This window comes from Lynx rufus, unplaced genomic scaffold (assembly GCF_022079265.1).
Source record: "Lynx rufus isolate CCGP_SWC_20201006 ecotype Redwood Valley unplaced genomic scaffold, mLynRuf1.p SCAF_1, whole genome shotgun sequence".
Taxonomy (NCBI): Eukaryota; Metazoa; Chordata; class Mammalia; order Carnivora; family Felidae; genus Lynx; species Lynx rufus.
Window position 1 is genome coordinate 180,265,207 of NW_025814823.1, and position 21,188 is coordinate 180,286,394.

At 44.0% G+C, this 21,188-nt stretch overlaps 1 protein-coding gene across 2 annotated transcripts in view; it reads left to right on the forward strand.

Moving 5' to 3' along the window:
* Positions 1-21,188, forward strand: part of SLIT3 (slit guidance ligand 3) — a 593,232-nt gene that overhangs the window by 393,880 nt on the left and 178,164 nt on the right. For both annotated transcript variants that reach the window (XM_047091292.1, XM_047091299.1), the window contains exon 5: positions 9,939-10,010. In XM_047091292.1, the coding sequence (XP_046947248.1) occupies positions 9,939-10,010 (72 nt within the window). The remainder of the gene's footprint in view (positions 1-9,938; positions 10,011-21,188) is intronic.

The following is a 21,188-nucleotide window of genomic DNA, read 5'->3' on the forward strand; positions in this document are numbered from 1 at the left end:
CCTGATGCTAACAGGAATGGGCCCAAGTGGTAACTGAAAATATAAATTTGGAATCCACCGAAAGAACATGTCAGAAAGTATACTTTCCACCCCCTGTAATTTTTGCTAATTGTACAAGCAGATCTTCACCTATGGGATATTATGCCTCAGAACCTAGGCTACCAGACCACCATCTGGGAGGCAAATGAAGGTGCCCAGGTCAGCAATTAATCATGAAGCAGCCCAAATGCACATACTTCATTTCAGAACAATTCCACAAACACTCCCCCAACCCCTCTGCCTCCCCCTCGCTCACAAGGTTTCATCTCCTAATTGCAAAAGCTTTTTGGCATGGGAATGTCTTTGTGAAGAGGAGAGGACTCAATTTGGGCCATCTCTCTGAAGAAGACACGGGAACAAGGACGCTTCTCCAATTAATCAGCAAATGCTTGGCTCCAGCTTTCGGCCAGAAGATCGATTTACATAAAGCTATTCTCAAGATGAATTTGCCTCCCCCTCTGCTCCCTGTGCACTCCCCTTGTCCAGCCAGCATTAGACGTGCTACTGGGTTTCAGATTGACAGTGTCAGCTACGACAATCAAATTAGGGATGAAAGCCTCAGAGGGATGCCAAGGGAGAGGGACGGAGGGAAAGGAGGGGGTGGGAACAGTATGTCAGCCAGGAGGAGGATGGAACGCAAAGAAATGGGCTCCCTTTCCCCAACGCTATTGGGCAGACACATAGCTTCAGACAAGGGAAAAAGAAAACCCTGGTCCCATGCTTTTGAACCAGGTGGATACCCTACACCGCATACTCACACCAGGATTGGTAAATTAAATCAAAACATTTCATTGGGCCTCAAAATTGGCAGAGGACTATCTCAGGTATATAATTAGATCCTTAGACTCTAGTGATTTTCAACATCAGATTTCTGCCTACGATGTAAAAACACCAAAATCTCAGTTATACCTCCTGAATGGTACATGGCAATGGACACACAAGCTGGAGTCAGATGATGGTAGTGAGAATCCTAATGAGTTTCCTGAACCAGTTAGTTAAGCAGGGATGTCTGGACCAGAACAGAAGGCACAATTGGACTGTTGAGAGCTCCTCATACCTGTCTAATGTAACTACCTTGTCGCTAAATTGTGATAATTCTAGGAATTAGTGAGCTGTTGAGCAGCTCAGCCTCTGTACCATTTGCTGGAGATCATCAGTCAGTTATAATGCTGTCTCATGAACACAAAGAGCCTTAGTTGGCATTACATATGATAATTAAATTAAGAAAGCTTCTGTTTGGACTGGAAGCATTGGTTAACCCTGCCAGCCCTGGAGGGGTGTTGGTTCAGAAAGACGCAAATTAAATCCTAATGGCTGGAAGGAGGTTCTCTGCTCATAGGAGGGATGGCTGAATGACTGGGAGATTTCAAGCCATGGTTTGCTTCCTTAAATCTAAAGGTTTCTATCTTGAATGGTTCCCTTTCACATTTCCTATTGTATACCCACCCCCCATCCCCAAGGAGGCCCACATTGGGCTCCTTTAGATTGGTTCCAACATTTAATACTCTTTTCCTCTCTTGGCAGAGAGTGGGTGCAGAAGTACAACATCCAGCTTCTAGCCTTATTCTAGAGCTTCACTGTCCAATGTAATAGGTGCTAGCCATGTGTAGTTATTGAGCACTTGAAATGTGGCTGGTCTGACTTGACATGTATGTAAAATATATACCAGATTCTGAAGATGCAGTATAAAAAATAATGTAAAGTATCTCTTTAATATATTTTTATATTTATTACATGTTGTAATAATATTTTTGGATATATTTGGTTAAGTAGAATACTTTACTGAATTCATTTCACCTGTTTCTTTTTACTGTTTTTAATGCAGCTAATGGAACAAATTAAATTGCTTGGGTGTCTCATGTTATATTTCTGTGGAGGAATGCTGTCCCAGAATTAGCAGATCCTTTGTGGGGGGGTGCTGGCCTCTGTACCCTTCAGGCCCTGGGATGAAGTGTCCTGTTGACTAGCACAGAGGGTTATTTGTTTTTAATTGGGAGAAATTCATTGGGGTGGGCCCTGCATCCCCCATTTCACCCCTCACTTCCTTTGTGTCCACAGTCAGCCTGCTTTGCTCATTTCCTTTAACCTGCATGATCCTAATGCATTTGAATTTGTGATTTTTAGAATATCTGCCCATAAAGAGACAGGAAGGATGTACATTAGTGACTAATCGTAGAGCAAACCAATAACCCTAACCTTACATTCAGCCCTCAGTCCCTGTCTAAGTGATACTTAGCTCCATGGTGCTCAAACACCAGGCCTTCATCTGCTTTGGAATGGTCACAGCTTGAGATCTGCCTCAGGGCCTGGCTGCTCATTACCTACCTGCCCTCCAGTGCTCTCTCCCCTCTACTACAACCCTCCTAGAAACCTGGGAAAACATTTGTCTGTGAGGCCCCACCAGAATGTGCTAATCCCAATCAACGGAGTCTTCCCTGCACATTTAGGAGAGGCCCGGGACAAAACGCTTGGTTTCCTCTTCCTGAATTGCTGGGGTCCTGGGGGAAGTTTTAAGCATCCTTGGACTCTTGCTGGGGTCCTGGGGGAAGTTTTAAGCATCCATGGACTCTTCCCCCTGCTAGTTCAGCTTCCAACTGGGCCCCTGGGTGGCTTTGTCAAGTGTGGATTAGATATTGTCACCCTGTTCCCCTTCAGCCTTCTCCTGTGACACTAGTGTCCTGTAAGCATTTTGCCCAAATCCAGCAGGCTCACACCTGAGACACAGGAGACCTTTGCATCTTGGACCCAAAATTTCCCCTAGATGTTTAAGATAGTAGGATGCTATATTTGTTAGCTTTCTGCTAAAAAAATGAAGATACTGATTTGTGTTTATATACTGCGTTTGAGTATAGAAGAAGCACTTGATTTTTCATTACTCTTGATGCTTATCTGGATTTCACAGAAGCACAAGTTGAGGCTCAGAATTGATTGATGCTCTTAAAGACACAGCCCATTAAGTAGCACAGCTGGGGTGTGAACTTGCCACCTAATCCCATGCACAAATCATCCTACCCACATTCTCAAACTTGTTCAAAGTTTACACTCTAAAGCCTATCCCTAGGGTTTCTGATTCAGTAGATCTCGGATGGGTCCCAGAAATCTGCATTAATTTTTTTTATTATGGAAAATTTCACACATACATAAAAGTCAAGCACAAATTATAAATGAACTTCCTTTGCACCTAGCACTCATCTCTTCAATAAGTATCCATTCATGGCCAATCTTAGTCCATCTATACCTCCACCTACTTCCCCCTCTTCTACATTATCTCGAAGCAAAATCCAGACATCATCACTTAATCCTTAATTATTTCAGTATGTATCTCTCAAAGACAAAGATCTAAATGAAGGGAAACATAACCCACAATACCATTATCCTATCTAAATTATTTTAAGACCAGGGATCTGTATTTTTTTTTTGAAGCATCATCACTAAATTCTGATTAGGTAGACCATGAGCCCCACTGCGAGAACAGCTGCCCCGTGCCATGCCAACTCTTAATAACATCTTCAAACTGTCATGATTTTTATCAGACTGTCCACGTTGAAAGACAGAATCAAAGTACTTGATGAAACAAGACTGGATCCCTGCAAGTCCCAGTGATTCGATTGGCATCTTTCCCTTCCCCTTCCCCTGCACTGCCACCCCAAAACTAAAAAGATTTTGAGCCTTGAATAGGTAAAACAAAGCTGTGAATTATTTTCCTTGCTGGTTAGCAATAATCCTCAGTGTAACTTTAGACGTAGGGTGTCTTCTTGTTGAAAAGGAAAAAACAGTGAAACTGCAGCTCTTACTTTTGGGGATGTCTAGGTATTTATTTTCCAGTCATTTGTATGAAAAGGTCTGTTTATTTGTATCGGGGGCCGAAGAGAATACAAGCTCCAGGAGAACAGAAACTTGGTTCCGTTTACATCTGTGCCTCAACATGTGACATAGAATAGCATACAGTAGGTGCTAAATTTATTTTCTTGTTGCGTGAAGAGTCTGAGCTGACATTTAATCTGCCAATCTTAAACATCTGAATGGTATGATTAGGACTTTTCTAATGAGATTGTCGGAGAAGGCAGAATGAAAGGAGCTCTTACTGATCTCTTTCCTTCAGTGACTTTTTAACATCAAGGAAACAAGCACATAAACTGGTGTGATGAAATATTTAGAAACTAATTGGAGCAGTGGAAAATAATTTTTTGGTCATGTTTTGGTTTTCTGTCCCCCATTGATACTGTGATCCTCTGGATCCCTGAGGCAGGTGGCAGTTCTTTCAGGAAATGGTTCAGTTTTTCCATCATAATCTCTCTTGGACAAAGGATACCATTGACTAGACACCCAGCCAGAGGTACCAGGACTTTTCAGCTGAGACATATGCTTGGGGCTCACCTGGTTTTGACAGTGACCCAACCGAAGACATACAGTCTTGCTTATTAAGATAAATTGCCTGCAGAAGAGATTTACCTTTTAAGATAAATCCTCCCCAAAGTTCACACTGTAGAATCCCCAGGGAATCATTTTTCCTGCATGTTTGTCCCTCCCTCCCACTGTATAAAATAAGGTAAGCAAAACAACATCTTTCTCTTCTGAGAGCAGAGTGATAATGTCACAGTTACTATAGGAGTTGGGGCTAGGGGGAGCAGGCCTTGTGTAAGAAGGCAGCAATTGCGAGTACAAGAACTTTTAGACTCACGGATTATCCATCAGAAATGTTTTAAATCCCTAAATGAGCTTTGATTGATACCTACTGCATCAGTGGGCAGGTTTCCTCCTATTAGGCAGTGAGTGGGAAAGTAATTTTAATACATCCTCAGGCCAAAGAGAATCAGAATAGTAATCCACTTCCCTGATCTCAAATCCAATAATGGTTCCAAATAGAAATGCTTTTAGATCATCCCCTCATTTACTTTGGCTAATCAAGGGTTGGTAGTTTTTTTGTTTTTGTTTTTGTTTTTTTCTTTTTTAAGTTACTAAAAAAGTGCCTGTTGGTCTCAGTGCAAGGTCTGGGGAAGTAGACAAAGAAGGCATCAGATTGCATTGTTCTAATTTCCTTTGGTCACTAAGCTTCTCCCTGTGGCCTCCTGATCTTCGGTCCTGGATATGTCATCTTTCATGAGTGATCTTTTTTTTTTTTTTTAAATCTTCTGAGAACTTCCTGAATCAGGAGAACTGTCCTTGAAGCCTTCTTATGAATGCTTTGAGATGGATCCCTTGGGTCCCTTTACTGACTCTGGCTCCTATCTCCTGCTTCTTTAGACTTTGCTGGTAAAGGTCATGACTGGGAACCTCCTCAGCCATCTGTCGTTGAGTCTTGGAGTCACCGTGTTTAGCCTTATGGAGAGCAGGCAAAGCCCAGCAATTTGTATTTCTCTTGGGTGATCGCTAACCAAGGACTGTCTGATGCAGGGCTACAATGACCCAGATCCCTTGGTTAGAGACAAGGCCAGGACTTTACCTAACTGACCTATAATTATTTCCCTTGTTCATCCTGCTTCCTGCATCCTTTACTAGTTTCTCCCAGGATGCAAGTGTGAATCCATCACTTGGCTAAATGTCAACTTCTTTGAGAGCCCAAACTGAGACAGACCTTCTCTCCTGAATCAAGCTCTCCTCTTTCATTCAAAAGACTCTAGAATCAAATAGGGATACTCCTGTCTAGATGATAGATGAGGGAAACTTCGATTCCTCGCTCAGATTTTATAGAAAGAATATTAGTTAACATTTATGTGTTTTATTCTTTGCATAGTTGTAGGCATATATCCTGAAGAGGATGATAAAGGACGTTTTCGGCAATGTAAAATTCAGGGCTAACTGGGCAGAAAATCCAAGAAATAAATGCAGCCATTCGTTGAATGCCTATAGGATTCCAGGTGATTTGCAAGGTGCATATATATCAATTCCTTTCATCCCCATGATTAACCTAGGAAGTCAGTAAAGCCCCTGCCCTAAAGATGGGGAAACGGAGGCATAGAGCATTTCAGTACCTAGCATGATCATACCGCTAATAAGTGGCCCTCCCCACTTCAGAAACAAGAATTCACCAAGGTTGGGGGAGCTTCTGAACCCCTTCTGGTACATTCAGAATAATTCAAGATTGATATCTAGGAACAAATTTCACCTCCCACAAACTGCCATTTAACACAGACAAGACTTCCGGGTAGTGTGAATGTGACTGAGACCAATGCATTGTCCCCACTGAGCAGAGGAAACTGTTTTCCTGCTTCTCGCCTTGCCATCTTCCCTGGTAAACATGGGGTGGGCAGGGGTGGGGGTGAAGGTGGGGACTGTCATTCACTGTTGCTCTGAGAACAAAGCCTGCCTGACATTGCAGAGAGAGCACTGGGAAGCATTTCAAAGCTCCACTGGAACTAGACAACCTTTCAATCCATTTATCAAAGTGTCTGCAGTTCCCGTTTCAAGGTAGATGAAGCAATAATAAATTTGCGAAGAAAGTTAATCTGTGTCCAAAGCATTTTAGTAAATTAAAAAGGGGGGGTGCTGGCTGGAAGGGGGATATATTGGTGCTTGCCAACTCCTATTTGACTTACTGTCTCCTTAATAAGTCCTCTTTGGTCTTGTGTTTTTGGATGGAATAATCCGTCGGTTAATCATTTTCCGGAAGCAGGAAAATGCACTTTAGCTAATGCAGTCCTCCTTTCTTTCAGAGTCCTAATTATTTAAAAAGGCATCCCAATCCATAGCCCTACTGCCAACCAAGAAAACCTTTCCCACCAGCCATCTTCCTTTATTTCCCCCAGAAAATTTCAGCACACGCCCCTTACCCTCTCACTGTGCTCCAGCCTCATACCTTATATCTAATGTTTTTTTAAAAAAGTTCCCTTTCCCTGGTTATTTCTGAACATTTTCCCTCAGGAAGGGCAAGGCACTAAACCCCCAGCAAGCAATTGGCCGGAACTAGGCTCTTGGGCACTACGGATAGATTTTGTTATTTTTACTTAAGTGTCAGCTGAAAATGGTGGCTCTTGTGGCTCTCATGGGTGGTGCTTAGCAATAGCTCCATGCTCTGGCATCACGCTGAGATAAACACACTATTAGGAGCCCTCACAAAGGCCCCAAGATAATTGTGAAGGGACAGTTACCGAAAATGAAGCACCCAGCCCTGAACCCTCCTCCACGCCCCATCAGTAACACCATTAAAGCTGTCAGTTTGTCAGCCCACTGGAGGTATTTATGAAATCAATATACAATCCTGCAGATGGATGGCAGTGGTATTGTTAGCTGGAGAACAGAGGCTCAATGGAAAATAAAATTAATAAAATTTACAAGCAGATTGTCATGGGGAACAGATAAATTCCCTACAATCCACTGTTTTCCTCGGTTACAGCAGGAGGAAAGCCATGGCAAGGAGGTGGAAAGAAAGCTGTGCTTTTAAATGGGGTCCCTTAAACTGGGAGCAAGACTGGGTGTATTTCCAGCAAGAAAGTAGTGACCAGAAACCTGAGAGGCTGCCCTGTGCAGTTGCAGGGTTTTGCCTGTGTGATGGCTTTTGTGGAGCGTCTCTCAGGAGGTGGGCCAGATTTTTCAGCTAAAATGCTGCTCTCCTCTTTTCAGCCCACCATATGGCAAGTTGGAACCTTTATACAATTGTTATTTCTTCAGGATGTTTGAGGCTACATGTCAACTCATTAAACTCAAAGGCTACATTAAAGTCAAAGGGTTAATGCATTACGGGAGTAGGTGCCCCTTCACCTGGCTTCCAGAAATGGTTAGAGCTGACAGTCCAGACCTCTCTCCTGTTTGTTTCCCCTGCCCCTGATTTTGATCATTCCCCCTTGGCCGGCACAGCGGCCCGAGCTGTTTCCCAGAGTGGCCAAAGATAGCGGCCAAGCCTGGGAGGATAGTGGGCAGGGGCTCACTGTCCTGGAGACCAGCCTTCACCTGGCAGAAAAGACTAGACCCATTGTGGTTGCTGGAGCCTTGAGTACAGCCCAGATGCCTGGTGGAAATTGCATTAGTCAGATGACAGGACCTGCACCCCCTTCCCCTGGAGTCTGATGGAGAGCAGAGGAGTGACCTTGGTGAACCTGCCTGACCTCTGCTGTCACCATAGGCTTTGTTCGGTGCCCCGACTCCAGACTGGAGCCCTGCTCATTGAATCAGGCCTGGCCGGGGGAGCCTGCAGTGGGGCTCCTTGTGCATTTAAATTTATTTACACCGTTGCAGACAGAGGAAACTGGATTTGAGATGGGGAATACCCTGTTATTCAGCCCCAGAAGCCACTGGTAGTTATATCTGCACCCTACCCCAACTCTGAGCCTTGCGTTGGGGCTTAACAGTGGCCCCAGACAATCCCCAAGTGTCTGAAACTCCAGTCACCCACTCAGAGTGTGGTAGCTCCTCTCAGCAGGTGAGAGCAGGAAAGTGATGCCTCTCTTCTGCTTTCTGTTTTTCCTCCTGCCCCTTCACAAAATGTTAATTTAGATGGCCTAAGTTTCAGTGAAGGATGGTTGTCTGACCTCTCTTTATTTGGAATCCTCTTTAGCTTTTGATTAGGTTCCCGTGGAAACCTAAGTGTAGGAGTGTCCATTGGTACAATCTCCCTCTAGGACGACTCAGCAGTTAAAGACGTTTACCCTGTGACCCAGCACATGCTCCTTATGGGACTTTATACCAAGGAAGTGGCCAAACAATTGTCCCAAAAATGTCTGGGGAGGAAAACCCATCCTCATGTTTCCTTAAATGGCAAATACCCAACAATGTGGGATCGCATAGCCCTCTATACAATTGGATGATATACAGTGATTAAAAATGTTGGCATACATGTACTGTTAATGACATGAACAGATGTTCTCAATATAATGAGTGAAAAAAGAGTTTATGACTGACTATATACTATGAGATCATATTGTGAAATTTATACATATTGCTCCTAATTGGTAACAGTGGTTATGGTCTGGGTAGATGGTTTTGTACCTTAATATCTAAAAGTTTTTGTGTTATTTTCAAAATAATTGAGATATATATCCGTATCTATAGATACATGTCCATATGATTGATATGTATGTATATGTTTGTGTATATGTGTGTAGAGACATGCAGTTATGACTGATTACTCACTGAAATTCCAAGCAAGCTTGAGGTATGAATGAAAACAAGTGTATGTGTTTGTTTAGGGGGAAAAGGGGGAAACAAAAAGGAAAAAAGGCTGCATAGGTCTTAGGAAAGAAAACTGAGGCTTTGGGGATTCTTAAAGAGGACCCTGGTATGAGACCCGGGTTTGAGCCAGCTTCAAGACCTGACACTTTGTCCCTTACCTTTCCTCCTCAAAGCAACACATTAGCACCCTTAATGCTAGATGGGGTGCCCATGGGACCCCCATTTTGGACAGGTTTGTGCAAATGCAATTTGAATTCACCATGGCTGTCACTTAGCTGATCTAGGAGGCCCCCAGGGTATCTGGGTCTCTAGAATAAACAGAGATGGTCATCCCCCATCAGAAAATCAGGGTTGCCAGGTTCCCTTCTAATCCCAAATGACAAAGGCAGAGAGTCCCTGAGAGATGGGAGACTGAGTGCTGTTGACCCTGAAGTGGGGGAGGGACGGCCTGGGGAAGGGGGGCCAGGGGTCTCTCTGGGAGGTGGCAAAACAGAATTGGGTGCGGTCTGTGTGCAACAAATAACCCAGCGTCTTGGCTCGTGGCCTGGAGGTGCGAGACCACCCACAGAGCCCGCCCTGGAGGCGAGCTGCTCCCGCCTGGTAACCATTTCAGCAAAGGCCATCACTAGAGGAACAATGTGAAGGCTCATAGCAGCCTGGGGCCTGAGACTAAACAGTGCCTCCAACACTCCTGACCGCAGAGGCAGCCTGTGAGAGGTTTTGTTGTCATAATGAGATGCAGATAAAGCCGGGCCTTGGTCGTTAATGCATGTGCCTCTTCTCTTCTTGTTTAGAGATCTGAGCGAAAACCAGATCCTAGGGATCCCGAGGAAGGCATTCCGTGGCATCACCAACGTGAAGAACTTGTAAGTGATGTTTTTTTGGTTTGTTTTTTTTGGTTTGTTTTTTTTTTTGCTTCTCTACAGATGTGGCTTTCTGGCCAGAACAGGGGTGAGGGATGGGACAGGAAGGTGGTGTCACTGTGCTATGTGCTGCCTTGGTGCAGACGCCTTTGAGACAGATTGAGGGATGTGCCTGAGTGGTTTCCAGGGAACATGCATCAAGTGCCACAACAGCTCCACAGAGTCCTGTTCCTCTCTGGTTTTTCAGCCCCAAGTGTGAGCACTAGAGTCCCGGACCTGGGTCAGAGCTTGGCCTACAGTAACTCTATGGCCTGGGGCTCTACTCAGCTCTTCCCAGGGTCATGATCTTCTGCAAAATGGGGATGATATTCTGGTGGGGTTGTTGATGCCAATGAGAAAGTGTGCTTAGTACATAGTAAGTGTTCCATAAGTGGGAGCCTTGATGATCATGACCATGATCCTGATGGTAAAGGGGTGGCTGTTACTAATAAGATATTGGAGAGGGCATTGGCACTTGTGTCCCAGGCTGGTGGGGAGACATAGCCAGATCCACTCACCGCACTAGGTGCTTGGTTTTGGGGGGTGTTTTTAGTTTTATTTTGAAGTAATTATTGATTCACAGGAAGTTTCAAAAATACTAGATAGGTCCATGTGCCCTTTTACCCCAGTTTCCTCCCAATGGTAACATCTTACATAACAGTATGATCTCAAAACCAGGAAACTGACATCGGTACAATCCACAGACCTTACTCTTCAGATTTCAGAGTATAACACACACTCATTTGTGTGTGTACATGCACATGCAGTTCTGTGTAATTTTATCACATGCAGATTCTTGTGCCCATTGATAGAGTCAGTGCAGAACTATTCCATCACTACATTTTTTTAACCTGCCAAATAACCCTTGCCATTTTTTGTCTGGTCTCCACTGTTTGCTGTTTAACAGTGAATCCTGGACCATTACTTTCACAAGGAGTGTGCCTTTCAAGTTTTCCACCCATACCACTGTGTCCATGTGTTTAGAGCATGTGTTGGGAGATGGTTTGTCTGGGCAGGCATTTCTGTCCACTGGCCTCCTACGCAGGCTCACATTCAACTTGAGAAGTCTTGGAGGAGGTTTCTTTAAAACTAACTACTTTAGCTATCAGCTTTCCTTATAAGGACTGTAGGGATATTAGTGTCCTGGGATGCTGATGATGGCTTCCAGATACAGGCTACCTGCTTCCCCTGTCCCTGAGAACTTACCGGAAAGCCTTTGGTGTTTAACATGCAAAGTACACAAGAGGGCAGAGGCATCTCAAGGTGAAGGAAGCCTAGGGCAGAGAGGACTTTGCAAGGGGATCCCACATAGGAAACTTCCCACTGCTTCATCTGGGGGCATTTGCCCAGAAGCAGGAGAGAGCAGGGTGGAGCAGACAAAGCCATGGAGAATATGACTCAACATTGTGCATATAAACCAAAATTAAGAGGTTGTGCTAATTAGCATCCCAGAAAGGCAAGGCAAGAGAGGAACTTAGAGATCCTCTAAAACCCCACAAGTCAACAGTGAGAAAATTGAGGACCAGGAAAGGGCAGTGACTAACTCAAGGTCAATAAGGTTCATGATGGTTGAACCCCAGATTAACATTTTATATATGTAAAGTGGTATATCTGTTCTATCTCATGCCTCTGATTTTAAATGGGCCAGTTAACAACAACAACAAAAACATTGCAGTGATGTGTAAGCAGGGCTGTGTAATTACCAACTTCATTTTTGGTTCTCAAGAAAGTGATTAAACCTCATAGTGGTCCACGATAGTTGTTGAATCTTGGGGTTGTTGTTGTTTTCCTGTAATATGTCTAACTTCACAAAGGCCTCAGGAGTTCAAAGATTCAAGATTCTGCAGACACAGATTCCTGAATCACTCAGGAACTACTGTCAGACCCTCCTTCTCCAGGGCATGCATATATTTGTTACTCGAAGGCCTGAACTCAGCTCTGATCTTCTCTTTTATTTCTACCCAGTGTCAGCATGTGGTCCTGGGGTGAGAGGAGGGGCAAATAAACCCACTGCTCAAAGGATGAATTAGGCAACAGAACTAAGTGTGTGTGTGGGGGGGGGGGTGTCGATTACTTTATACTGCTAATCAATTTCATCAGGATACATTTATTGGGCAGAACCTATAAGACCCAAAAGAATAATTCATATTCTCAGGTGGCTTATGGTAAAACTAGGGACAAGAAACACGTGTACAAGAGAGTTTTTAGTGATTTAACATTCCACATGAAAATTGGCAAATGGGGGGAGAGACACCTGGGTTGCTCCGTCAGTTAAGCATCCAACTCTTGATTTCAGCTCAGGCCATGATCTCAGAGTCGTGGAATTGAGCCCTGCGTCGGGCTCTGCACTGAGTTGGAGCCTTCTTGAGATTCTCTTTCTTTCCTGTGCCATTCTCCCCTACTCATGCATGCTTGCTCTCTCTCTAAAATAAAAATTAAAAGGGTACCTGGGTAGTTTATTTGGTTAAACGTCTGACTTTGGCACAGGTCATGATCTCACAGTTGGTGGGTTCAAGCCCTGTATTGGGCTCTGTGCTGACAGCTCAAAGCCTGGAACCTGCTTTGGATTCTGTGTCTCCCTCTCTCTGCACCCTCCACCCCCACCGCTTGTGCTCTGTCTCTCTGTCTCTCAAAAAAATGAATAAATGTTAAAAAATACTTTAATAAAAAAATTAAAATTTAAAAAAGAAAAAGAAAATTGGCAAATGAGTGGCCATGATGCATAGTAAAGGCTTGAGAGCTCAGAGAAGAAAAATGGCTTTAGGGAGTCTAGCCTAAAGGTTAGAAACATAGCTTTGGCAACCTGATAGATCTAGGTCTGATTTTCAGCTATTATGCATACTGAGTCTGTGAACTCAGGCATATTACTTGATGCTTCTGAGCCTAGATTTCCTCACGTAGGATGAGGATAAGAATTGTACTTAACCTCCTAGGGTTTTTGTGAAAGTTAATAAAATAATGAGTATGAATAACTTAGTACTATGCTTGGCACATGGGACATAAAGTTCTAGCTACTGTTACTGCTGCATTTCTTTGTTGCTGTTATAATTGTAAAGACTTTACCTGGGCCTAAATGATGATTGGAATTCACAAAGTCAACAAGGCAAATAGTATGTGCAAATACAGAGGTAAACCTGTATAAGGTGTATTTCAAGGACACAGGCAGAGCCATCTTGTGGAGGTGCGGGATTGTGAGGCAGAACAACAGGTGATAAGATCAGGAAGAGTTGGCAAGCCTTGCCTGAAAGGTATATGGATTTTAGATGTAGGTACTGAGAATGTAGATGGCTTCCAACACAGGAAAAGTCATGATGAAAATATTTATTGTGGAAGAGGAGCCTAGGATGGGAAGAGGTGGAAAAAGGGAAGGCTGGGGGCAGGAGATGAGGCTGAGTCCAATGTAAGGGGTCAGGGCTCATGCTTGTAAAAGAGAGCAGTCAGAAGTGAAGGAGGAACCAAAGATGCCAATAGGGGCCAAGTCAACAGAAATGGGCAATCAGTGAGGTATTAGTGGCTGGGGGAAAAAAACTAGAAAATGACGAGTTTCAAGCTCAGGTGATACAAGGAATGATAGCAAAGCTCCATAGTCATTCATCGTTGCAGCCATCAAAATGTTTTTTGAACCTACTAAATGCCAACTCTGGGGGAAGCCATAGGAAGTAAGATACAGAGATCTGTGAGATTCTTAGAGCTTCCAGTCCACGAAGACTGAAAGGCCAGGAGGAAGAGCCAGACATGAAGATCATAAGTTGGCTGTGAAGTGATGTCAAGTCCTTCCACGGGCAGTGTGGATGGAGCATCTTCTGTGTGCTTGGAAATTGGTGAGCCTGACATCCCATCCTCTTGACCCTGCTGGTGAAATGACTTTGGTCTTTGGGCCACAACCATGTCTACAGTCCCCATCTTCCATGGTTTTAATAAGAGGGATATAGGTGAAATAATCTTACAGCCTTAAGAGAAAATATCATGTGGGTAATTGGAGATATAGGAGCTGAGCTGAAGAGCAAGTTCAAGGAGGAGAAGCATCTGCCTAGAGGTGATAATTGAAGTTATACATTTAAATATGCATTGGTACATGTAAAATAGAAGATGCTTTGCAGAAATTAAGTTTGTATCAAACCTATTAAGGAAACACTCCTCCTCCTACCAGACCTCAATTACCCACATGTAGATAGTCTCTCTTGTGACAAATTTTAAATCTCAGGAATGTACATCCCTGTCATCAGTCTGTTTGAGAACCACCTCCCATACCTCCGTCCCCAGCCTTCTCTACTGCCTTGTGTGAGCTCAGGGAATATAACACTGTTCTATTCCTTAAGTAACATAGGAATAGAAGATAAATTACTGGAATATCAGGCTACAAAGTGACAATAATTGGGCCTAACCATGATACCATATGTTAATAATAGAAAGGGGGTGCCTAGGAGGTTCAGTCAGTTAAGCATCCAACTTCGGTTCAGGTCATGATCTCACGGTTTGTGAGTTTGAGCCCCGTGTCGGGCTCTGGGCTGACAGCTCAGCGCCTCGAGCCCACTTTGGATTCTGTGCCTCCCTTTCTCTCTGCTCCTCCCCTGTCTCACACTCTGTTTCTCTCTCCTTCAAAAATAAATAAACATTTAAAAAAGAGAGAGAAGAGAAAGTCAAGGATTATCTACTTTTTTTTTTTTTATAATCTTGTAGTTTTGACATGGATTTTCTTTGCTTGCCCCGACATTACCCTTCAAGAAGGAAGAAACTGTGATACACCCATTTTCCAGATGATAAGATTAAGTTTTGATCAGTGTGTCATTTGGCAAAAGTCAGCAGACAACAGTTGGGCCTAGGCCTCCCCACCTACCCTATCCTTAGTAACAGACCCAACCAGGTTTTAGACACTGTCCATAGACCTTTCTGTCTACTCAGATTCCTCTCCCCTCAGCCATGCTAGCAACAGGAAGAAAGGAAAAGTAACCAAAGAGGCTGCTAGAAAATGAAGGCAAAGAGGCAGGTGTGCAGCTTTTATCAGAGCCAGAGGGCAGGACACAGGTGGTGTTTGAACCCAGTGGGAATGGGTGCTAAAGGGACTTGGCATCCTGCCCCTGACCCAGCCAGGCAATGGAAGGAAGTCTCTAATTGCTTCCTGCTCAAGAGAAGGGCGAGAAGGTAATTAGCTGGGAATACCACTCTATGCAATTACTAAAAGCTGGTTTTATGGGATGGTTCCACTCTGTTGCCTGTCTGGAAGAGGGAGAGGCGGTATATTTAAAGAGAAGCAGTCAGCTGGACAAACCGATCTGGAGAAGGAACTCTCAGAGAGACCGACCTGTAGATAGAGCAGCATTTAACACAGCGGTAGCAACTGCCTCCCGTATGCACGTGCCATAACAGGTTACGGGACAAAGGCATAGTGAGGGAGAGAGAGAGATAATCAGGAAAACACAGAGATAGGGAAAAAGGAATGAATTGGGAAAAAACAGAGATGACAAGCCACAATCCAACAAAGCATAAGAAAAAGACAAAATCCAGTATAGATTGTTTTTTTAAAAAAAATGTCCCCTTGCCCTATCTTTCTCAGCCGTTGTGTTTTCCTCTGTTTTTCAGTTTCTATTTGCGAGGACTCTGTAGGACATGCATTCCAGAAGGGAAAATCAATAAGCCCTGTCTCTGCCAGCTAGTGGAATTTGGAATTGACGGTTTCAAAACAAAGCTGGGCAGGCGGCCTTTGTGTTCTCTAGTTAGTCTGGGTTGCCGCACTGCCCGAGTCTGCCCTCCCGCTTCCTGAGATTAATGAGGGCTGTCTCCGCCCGCCCGGTGAGCAGCCAGTAATCTTGTGTGAGGGTGAGGGAGGTGTGTGGAGGGACATGAAGCACCCATCCGCTGGTAGCATCCCTGTCTGCGAATCTCGGTGACCATTCATTCTGTCATTGTGCCTGGAACAGAGTTCACGCTCCTGGTCATGCCCTGCAAGACTCTACATGGCTGGGCCCTCCCTCACCCACATCATGCTTCCTGTGCTCCGTTTCATCCCTTGAACAACCCAAGCTCCTTCCCTGCATGGGACGCCAAGCCCTTGGACCTCTATAGGGTCAGTTCCTTCAGATCCTATAGGTCTCAGCTTGAACGTCACCTCCTCAAAGTAGCCTTCACTGACCCACCCAAAGCAGCTCCCCCAGCCCCCACTATCCCTCCTCTCTATCCCATTACCCAGTTATATTTCTCCAGGGTACTTATTGCCCTCTGAAATTATCTTGTTCATTTATTTGTCAACCTGTCTCTGTATGTCACACAAAATGAACATGTATAGGCAGGGACCCTGCTGCCTCTATCACCGTGGAATCCCCAGTGCCCCAGTGGTTTGTGGCAGAGAGTAAGGTCGACTAAAATGCATCAAATCAATGTTTGTTCATTCATTTCTCAAGTATTTGCAGTTGACCTATTACATATAGGAAATCATGCATGATCATTATAACATTTAATATGAAAATAATATTACAAAATAACAAGATACCATTCTTGTACTCCAACAACTCAGTCAGATGAGGGGACAGACTAGTAAATGAGCAGTTGCAGAACATGGGCCAAGACTCCATTGGACATAAGGATGAAGAGGTGGGAAAGCACCCAGACAGGCCTGATTCTGGCTTCACTCAGGACGTGACATGAGTTGGGTCTTGAAGGATGAGTAGGAGTTTTGCAAGGGAAGGACTTTGCAGACAGAAGGGGAACCGCATGTAAAAAAAAAATCACCCACCTGTGCAAAGGCACAAAGGTGTGTGAAAGAGTTGAGGCTTGTCAGAGATTGACGGCTAGAAAATGAGCAACAGAGGCAGTGGAGAGAGATGAGGTTAGTGAGGCAGGGAGTTGGGGCCGGAGGTAGGGAGGACTTCGAATGTCATGATCCATAGCACGAGATCCATGGAAGGGCTTATAATAAGGGAATGGCAAGATCAGATTTTAATTTAAGAAAGACCATGCCGGTGACAGTGGGGAGGACAGACTGCCAAGGGGAGACTCAAGTCCAGTCGCCTGTGGGGATACTTGTGCAGTTATTAAGAGATGACAGGGCCCTGAAGCTGGGCTCAGTGGACCCAAAGAGGCAGCAGCAAACTTCAGAGACCTGCAGGGACTGACTGGGTGGGTGAATTGAGTGTGTCACCAGGGCCTAGCAGGCCAGAGGCAGAGGCGGCTTTCAACACAAGGCATCTCTGCCAACTTGTACCTAGGAGTAGTGCCTGCCTCTTGTGAGGAAAGCCATGCTGCCTTTGGAAGGTGGGTTGGGAAATCTCACAAGGGGGCACACCGATACTGCTCTATCACCTCCCCAAGGTACAGCCAGTTTTCTAGCCTTTCCTCTTTTGCATTCGTGGCTCTGAGTATGTCAGGTTCAGAAGTGCTGATAGAGGAAGTTGGACTGGACCCCAGTCTGCTAAGTGCTACCCAAATAAGCTGTCTTTAAAAAGGGAACAGGGGTTCCTGGGTGGCTCAGTTGGTTAAGTGTCCAACTCTGGATCTCAGCTCGGGTCTTGATCTCAGGGTCATGAGTTCAAGCCCTGTGTTGGGCTCTGCGCTGGGCATGGAACCTTCTCAAAAAAGTGGGGGGGGGGGTTATGGTCAGCCCACCTCCCTTTCTTCCTTCCCTTCGTTTCTTCCCTCCTGCCTTCTGTCTGCTCTTCCATCTTTCCATTCTTCCTTCCACACATTCATTGAGCCCATACCCTTACCAGACCTGAAGCAGCTCCTAGAAACAAAAAGATGAGTAAGACATTGTCCCGGTTCTTGACAGATTTCATCTTCAGAGGGAGGGAAACATATATAAATTCTTCCCTAGAGCACTCTTTCTTATCTGTTCCATGGCCAGCAATGCAAGTGCTCAATAAATACCAGTTGATTTATTAAAGTAAATCCACTGAAATGAGAAAAATAGTAGAGACACTGGTGAATTAGATCCCATTAGTCTGGAAAAGATATGTTACTGGGTTGTTCAAAGGCAAGGAGGTGGTGGTGGTAAGTGCCCCGTCCTGGAAGTATACCTGGAATTGGCAATTGTGTAAGTGACAAGTAGAATCCCTTGCTGGCAAGATCACACAATTTTATAGTCTTTGTTAGCCATCCTCTATTGGGCTTTGCATATTTCTTATGCTCACTCTAAGTTATAACTGTCGGCTCAGTTGTCTTTCTCCTCCAATGGCCTGAAGCTATGTAGACAGAGAGGTCAAGTCTGTCTTGTTCACCGTCTGTTTGTTTGCAAGAGTCAGTCCTGTGCCCGGCACCTATGATAGGTGCTCAAACAATGGAAATGAATAAGTGGATGACTTTCAGAACAAAAAGACTCCAGCACTTCAAGAATTACTAAAACCCTGAATGAAAGAGCATGATTACATCTGGGAAAAAAAGAAAAATTAAAGCAAAGCACCAAGAACCAACCCAGAGAAACCCTCATGTTTTTTTTCCCCCTCAGGATAATGGAGCCTGCTATTCTGACTCCAGCACTGAAATTTACTATCTGGAGTATTTTCATTTGTGGATAATATTCTTTTTTAACTCACCACAGATATGTAACCCTCCCCGCCCCGAGCATTAAATCCACAGGAAATAAGGGGTTTAAACAGGCATGTAAAATAGAATCTCATCTTTCCTGCACACTGGCAAAAGGCATAGTGATTCTGGGCTCCTCAGAGTAGGGCTTAGTGGTCTTATGAGAAATTCACCATCGGGCTGAGCTTTTGCCTGGAGATTTTTAGCTCTAAAAAGAAATGAAAGGGTGTGATCAGAAGAGTCAAGACGAGTATTTACAGTAAAGATTACACTTTGAGACTCTAGTAACTATTGATGTTCTGATTCTTTGTCTCATTGGAGTCAATGTAGTGTTTTGAAAAATATGAATATAAGGTATAAATGGAAAGTATGAGTTTTGGAATCAGGCTTGATTAATTTATTGTTTATTATTATTATTATTATTATTATTATTATTATTATTATTACAGCTTTGCTGCTTATGACCTGTGTGGCTTTGGGCAAGTTACTTAACCTTTCTGAGCTTCAGTCTCCTCACCTATAAAATGGGGAAAATACTAGTGAGGAGTTAAACAGGGCAAGTATGTCCCTTACCTGTATGAGTAATAATGCTTTATCATTTGCCCAAAGTCTTCATAGGTATTATCTTATTTAATTACCACAACAGTCCTGCCAGATCATTAGGGAAAAGTTTATTAGCCTCTAGGTATAGATGAGGAAGTTGAGGCTCAAAGAAATGCAGGAATTCTCCCAAAGCAGCAGAGCTGGTCAGTGGCAAGGCTGGGACAGGATCTCAGGATGCATCATGGCTGTTCTGAGAGGTTAAGTCAGGAAGAGCTCTGAGATTTGGTGAGCATGGAGTGATGTCTTGTAGGAAAACAGCAGGTACAGATCAGTGGGGAATGTTGTGAAAGCATTTCTGGCTTCCAGCACCAGCCAAGACCCTGGGTAGGAATAAGCTGTGATGGTCACCACTGGGAAAGAATTTCTGAGAAAACCAGCAAGGATGTCTGAAAGTGTGAGTTCATTTTTTAATTAATAGACTTAATTCTTTTAAGAGGAATTTTAGGTTTACAGAAGAATTAGGCAGAAAGTGCATAGTCTCTATACCTCCTACCCCCACACATAGTTTCTCCCGTTAACATCTTGCACTACTGTAGTGCATTTGTTACGATTGCTAAGCCAATATTGATACACTTGACTAAGACTGTAGTTTATAGTAGGGTTCACTCCTGGTGTGGGACGTGGGTTTTGGCAAATGTATAATGATACATATCCACCTTTGTAGTAAGGTGCAGAATAGTTTCACTGCCCTAAAAATTCTCTGTGCTCCCCCATTTATCCCTCCCTCCATTCTCTCAAGCCCCAGAGTGTGAGCTCTTAAATATACAAGGAAATCCCTTCATTTTTCACAGCCTTTCCCAATGGCTATTCCCCACAGCTATTGCCAATATTTATTCAGACCCAAACAGCACAAGTCTTTTTTTTTTCCTTCTTTGAGAGAGGGTAAGTGACACCCTGCAAGTTTAAGTGCCATAGAGAAAATCAGCAAGAAAGCCAGGACCAGTCCCAACTTCCCCACCCATAGCCTGAGGTATGAGCATTAGAATTGCCTCCGGACAGCTCTCCTTCACAGAAGACCTGTAATTCAAAAGACCTGCCCAGGCCTCATGTTCTGTATAGACACCGCATGAACTCTGAGGGTGTTTCAATAATGGTTGAATTCTTAGGTTTCCAAGTGAGACTTCCTGGAGTCAAATGAGCCCTGGCTCTTACCACCTATGTGATCTTAAGCAAAATATGTAACTTTCTTAGTCTTGGTTTCCCATTATGTTAAGTGGAAATATTACCCTCATCATAGTGTTGTTATGAAGATTAATAATAATTATTGCTCCTTTATCTCATCTCTGATATTCTATTTGAATCAGACCAACACCTCTGATGAACTATCTTCTCCTCCTAGACAAAATACTTGCCTGAAGAAAAAGCGTAGACTTCCAGTGTTCTGCTTCAGACTCTTAAAAATAGTTAACTTCATCACGCCTTCTCTTCTTCCTTCCAGTGGGGCTGTCCTGTTCTGGTCTATGGCTTGTAATAGGCAAGTTACAAAATGGGTCAGAGAAAAAGAGGTGTACCTTCCCCACCCTGATCCTTCTTCCTGTACCCATCAAGACACAGAAAGTACCAAAAGAGCCCAGGGGTTCTGGTCTCAGTCACAGCTTTCCTGTTAACTGCTGCCTACTTGTGATGGGCTAGTAATGGCTCCCCAGAGGTGGCCACACCCTAACCCTGGAATATGTTACTATGTACTCTCCATGGCAAAAGGGACTTTGCAGATGTGATTAAATGAAGGATCTTGAGATGGATAGACTATCCTGAATTATTCAAGTGGGCCTAATATCATCAGAAGGGTCTTTATGAGAAAGAAGACACATACTGAAAGCAGAGGGAGAAAGACCATGTGATGCAGCAAATGAGGACAGAACCACTCCTGGAAAAGACAAGGAAGCAGATTCTCCCCTAGAACCCCCGGAAGGAACACAGCCCTACTTACATTTTGATGTTAGCCCGGTGAAACTGACCTAGAACTTCTGACCTTCAGAATGCTAAGAAATTGTATGCATATTTTAAGCCTCTAAATCTGTGATA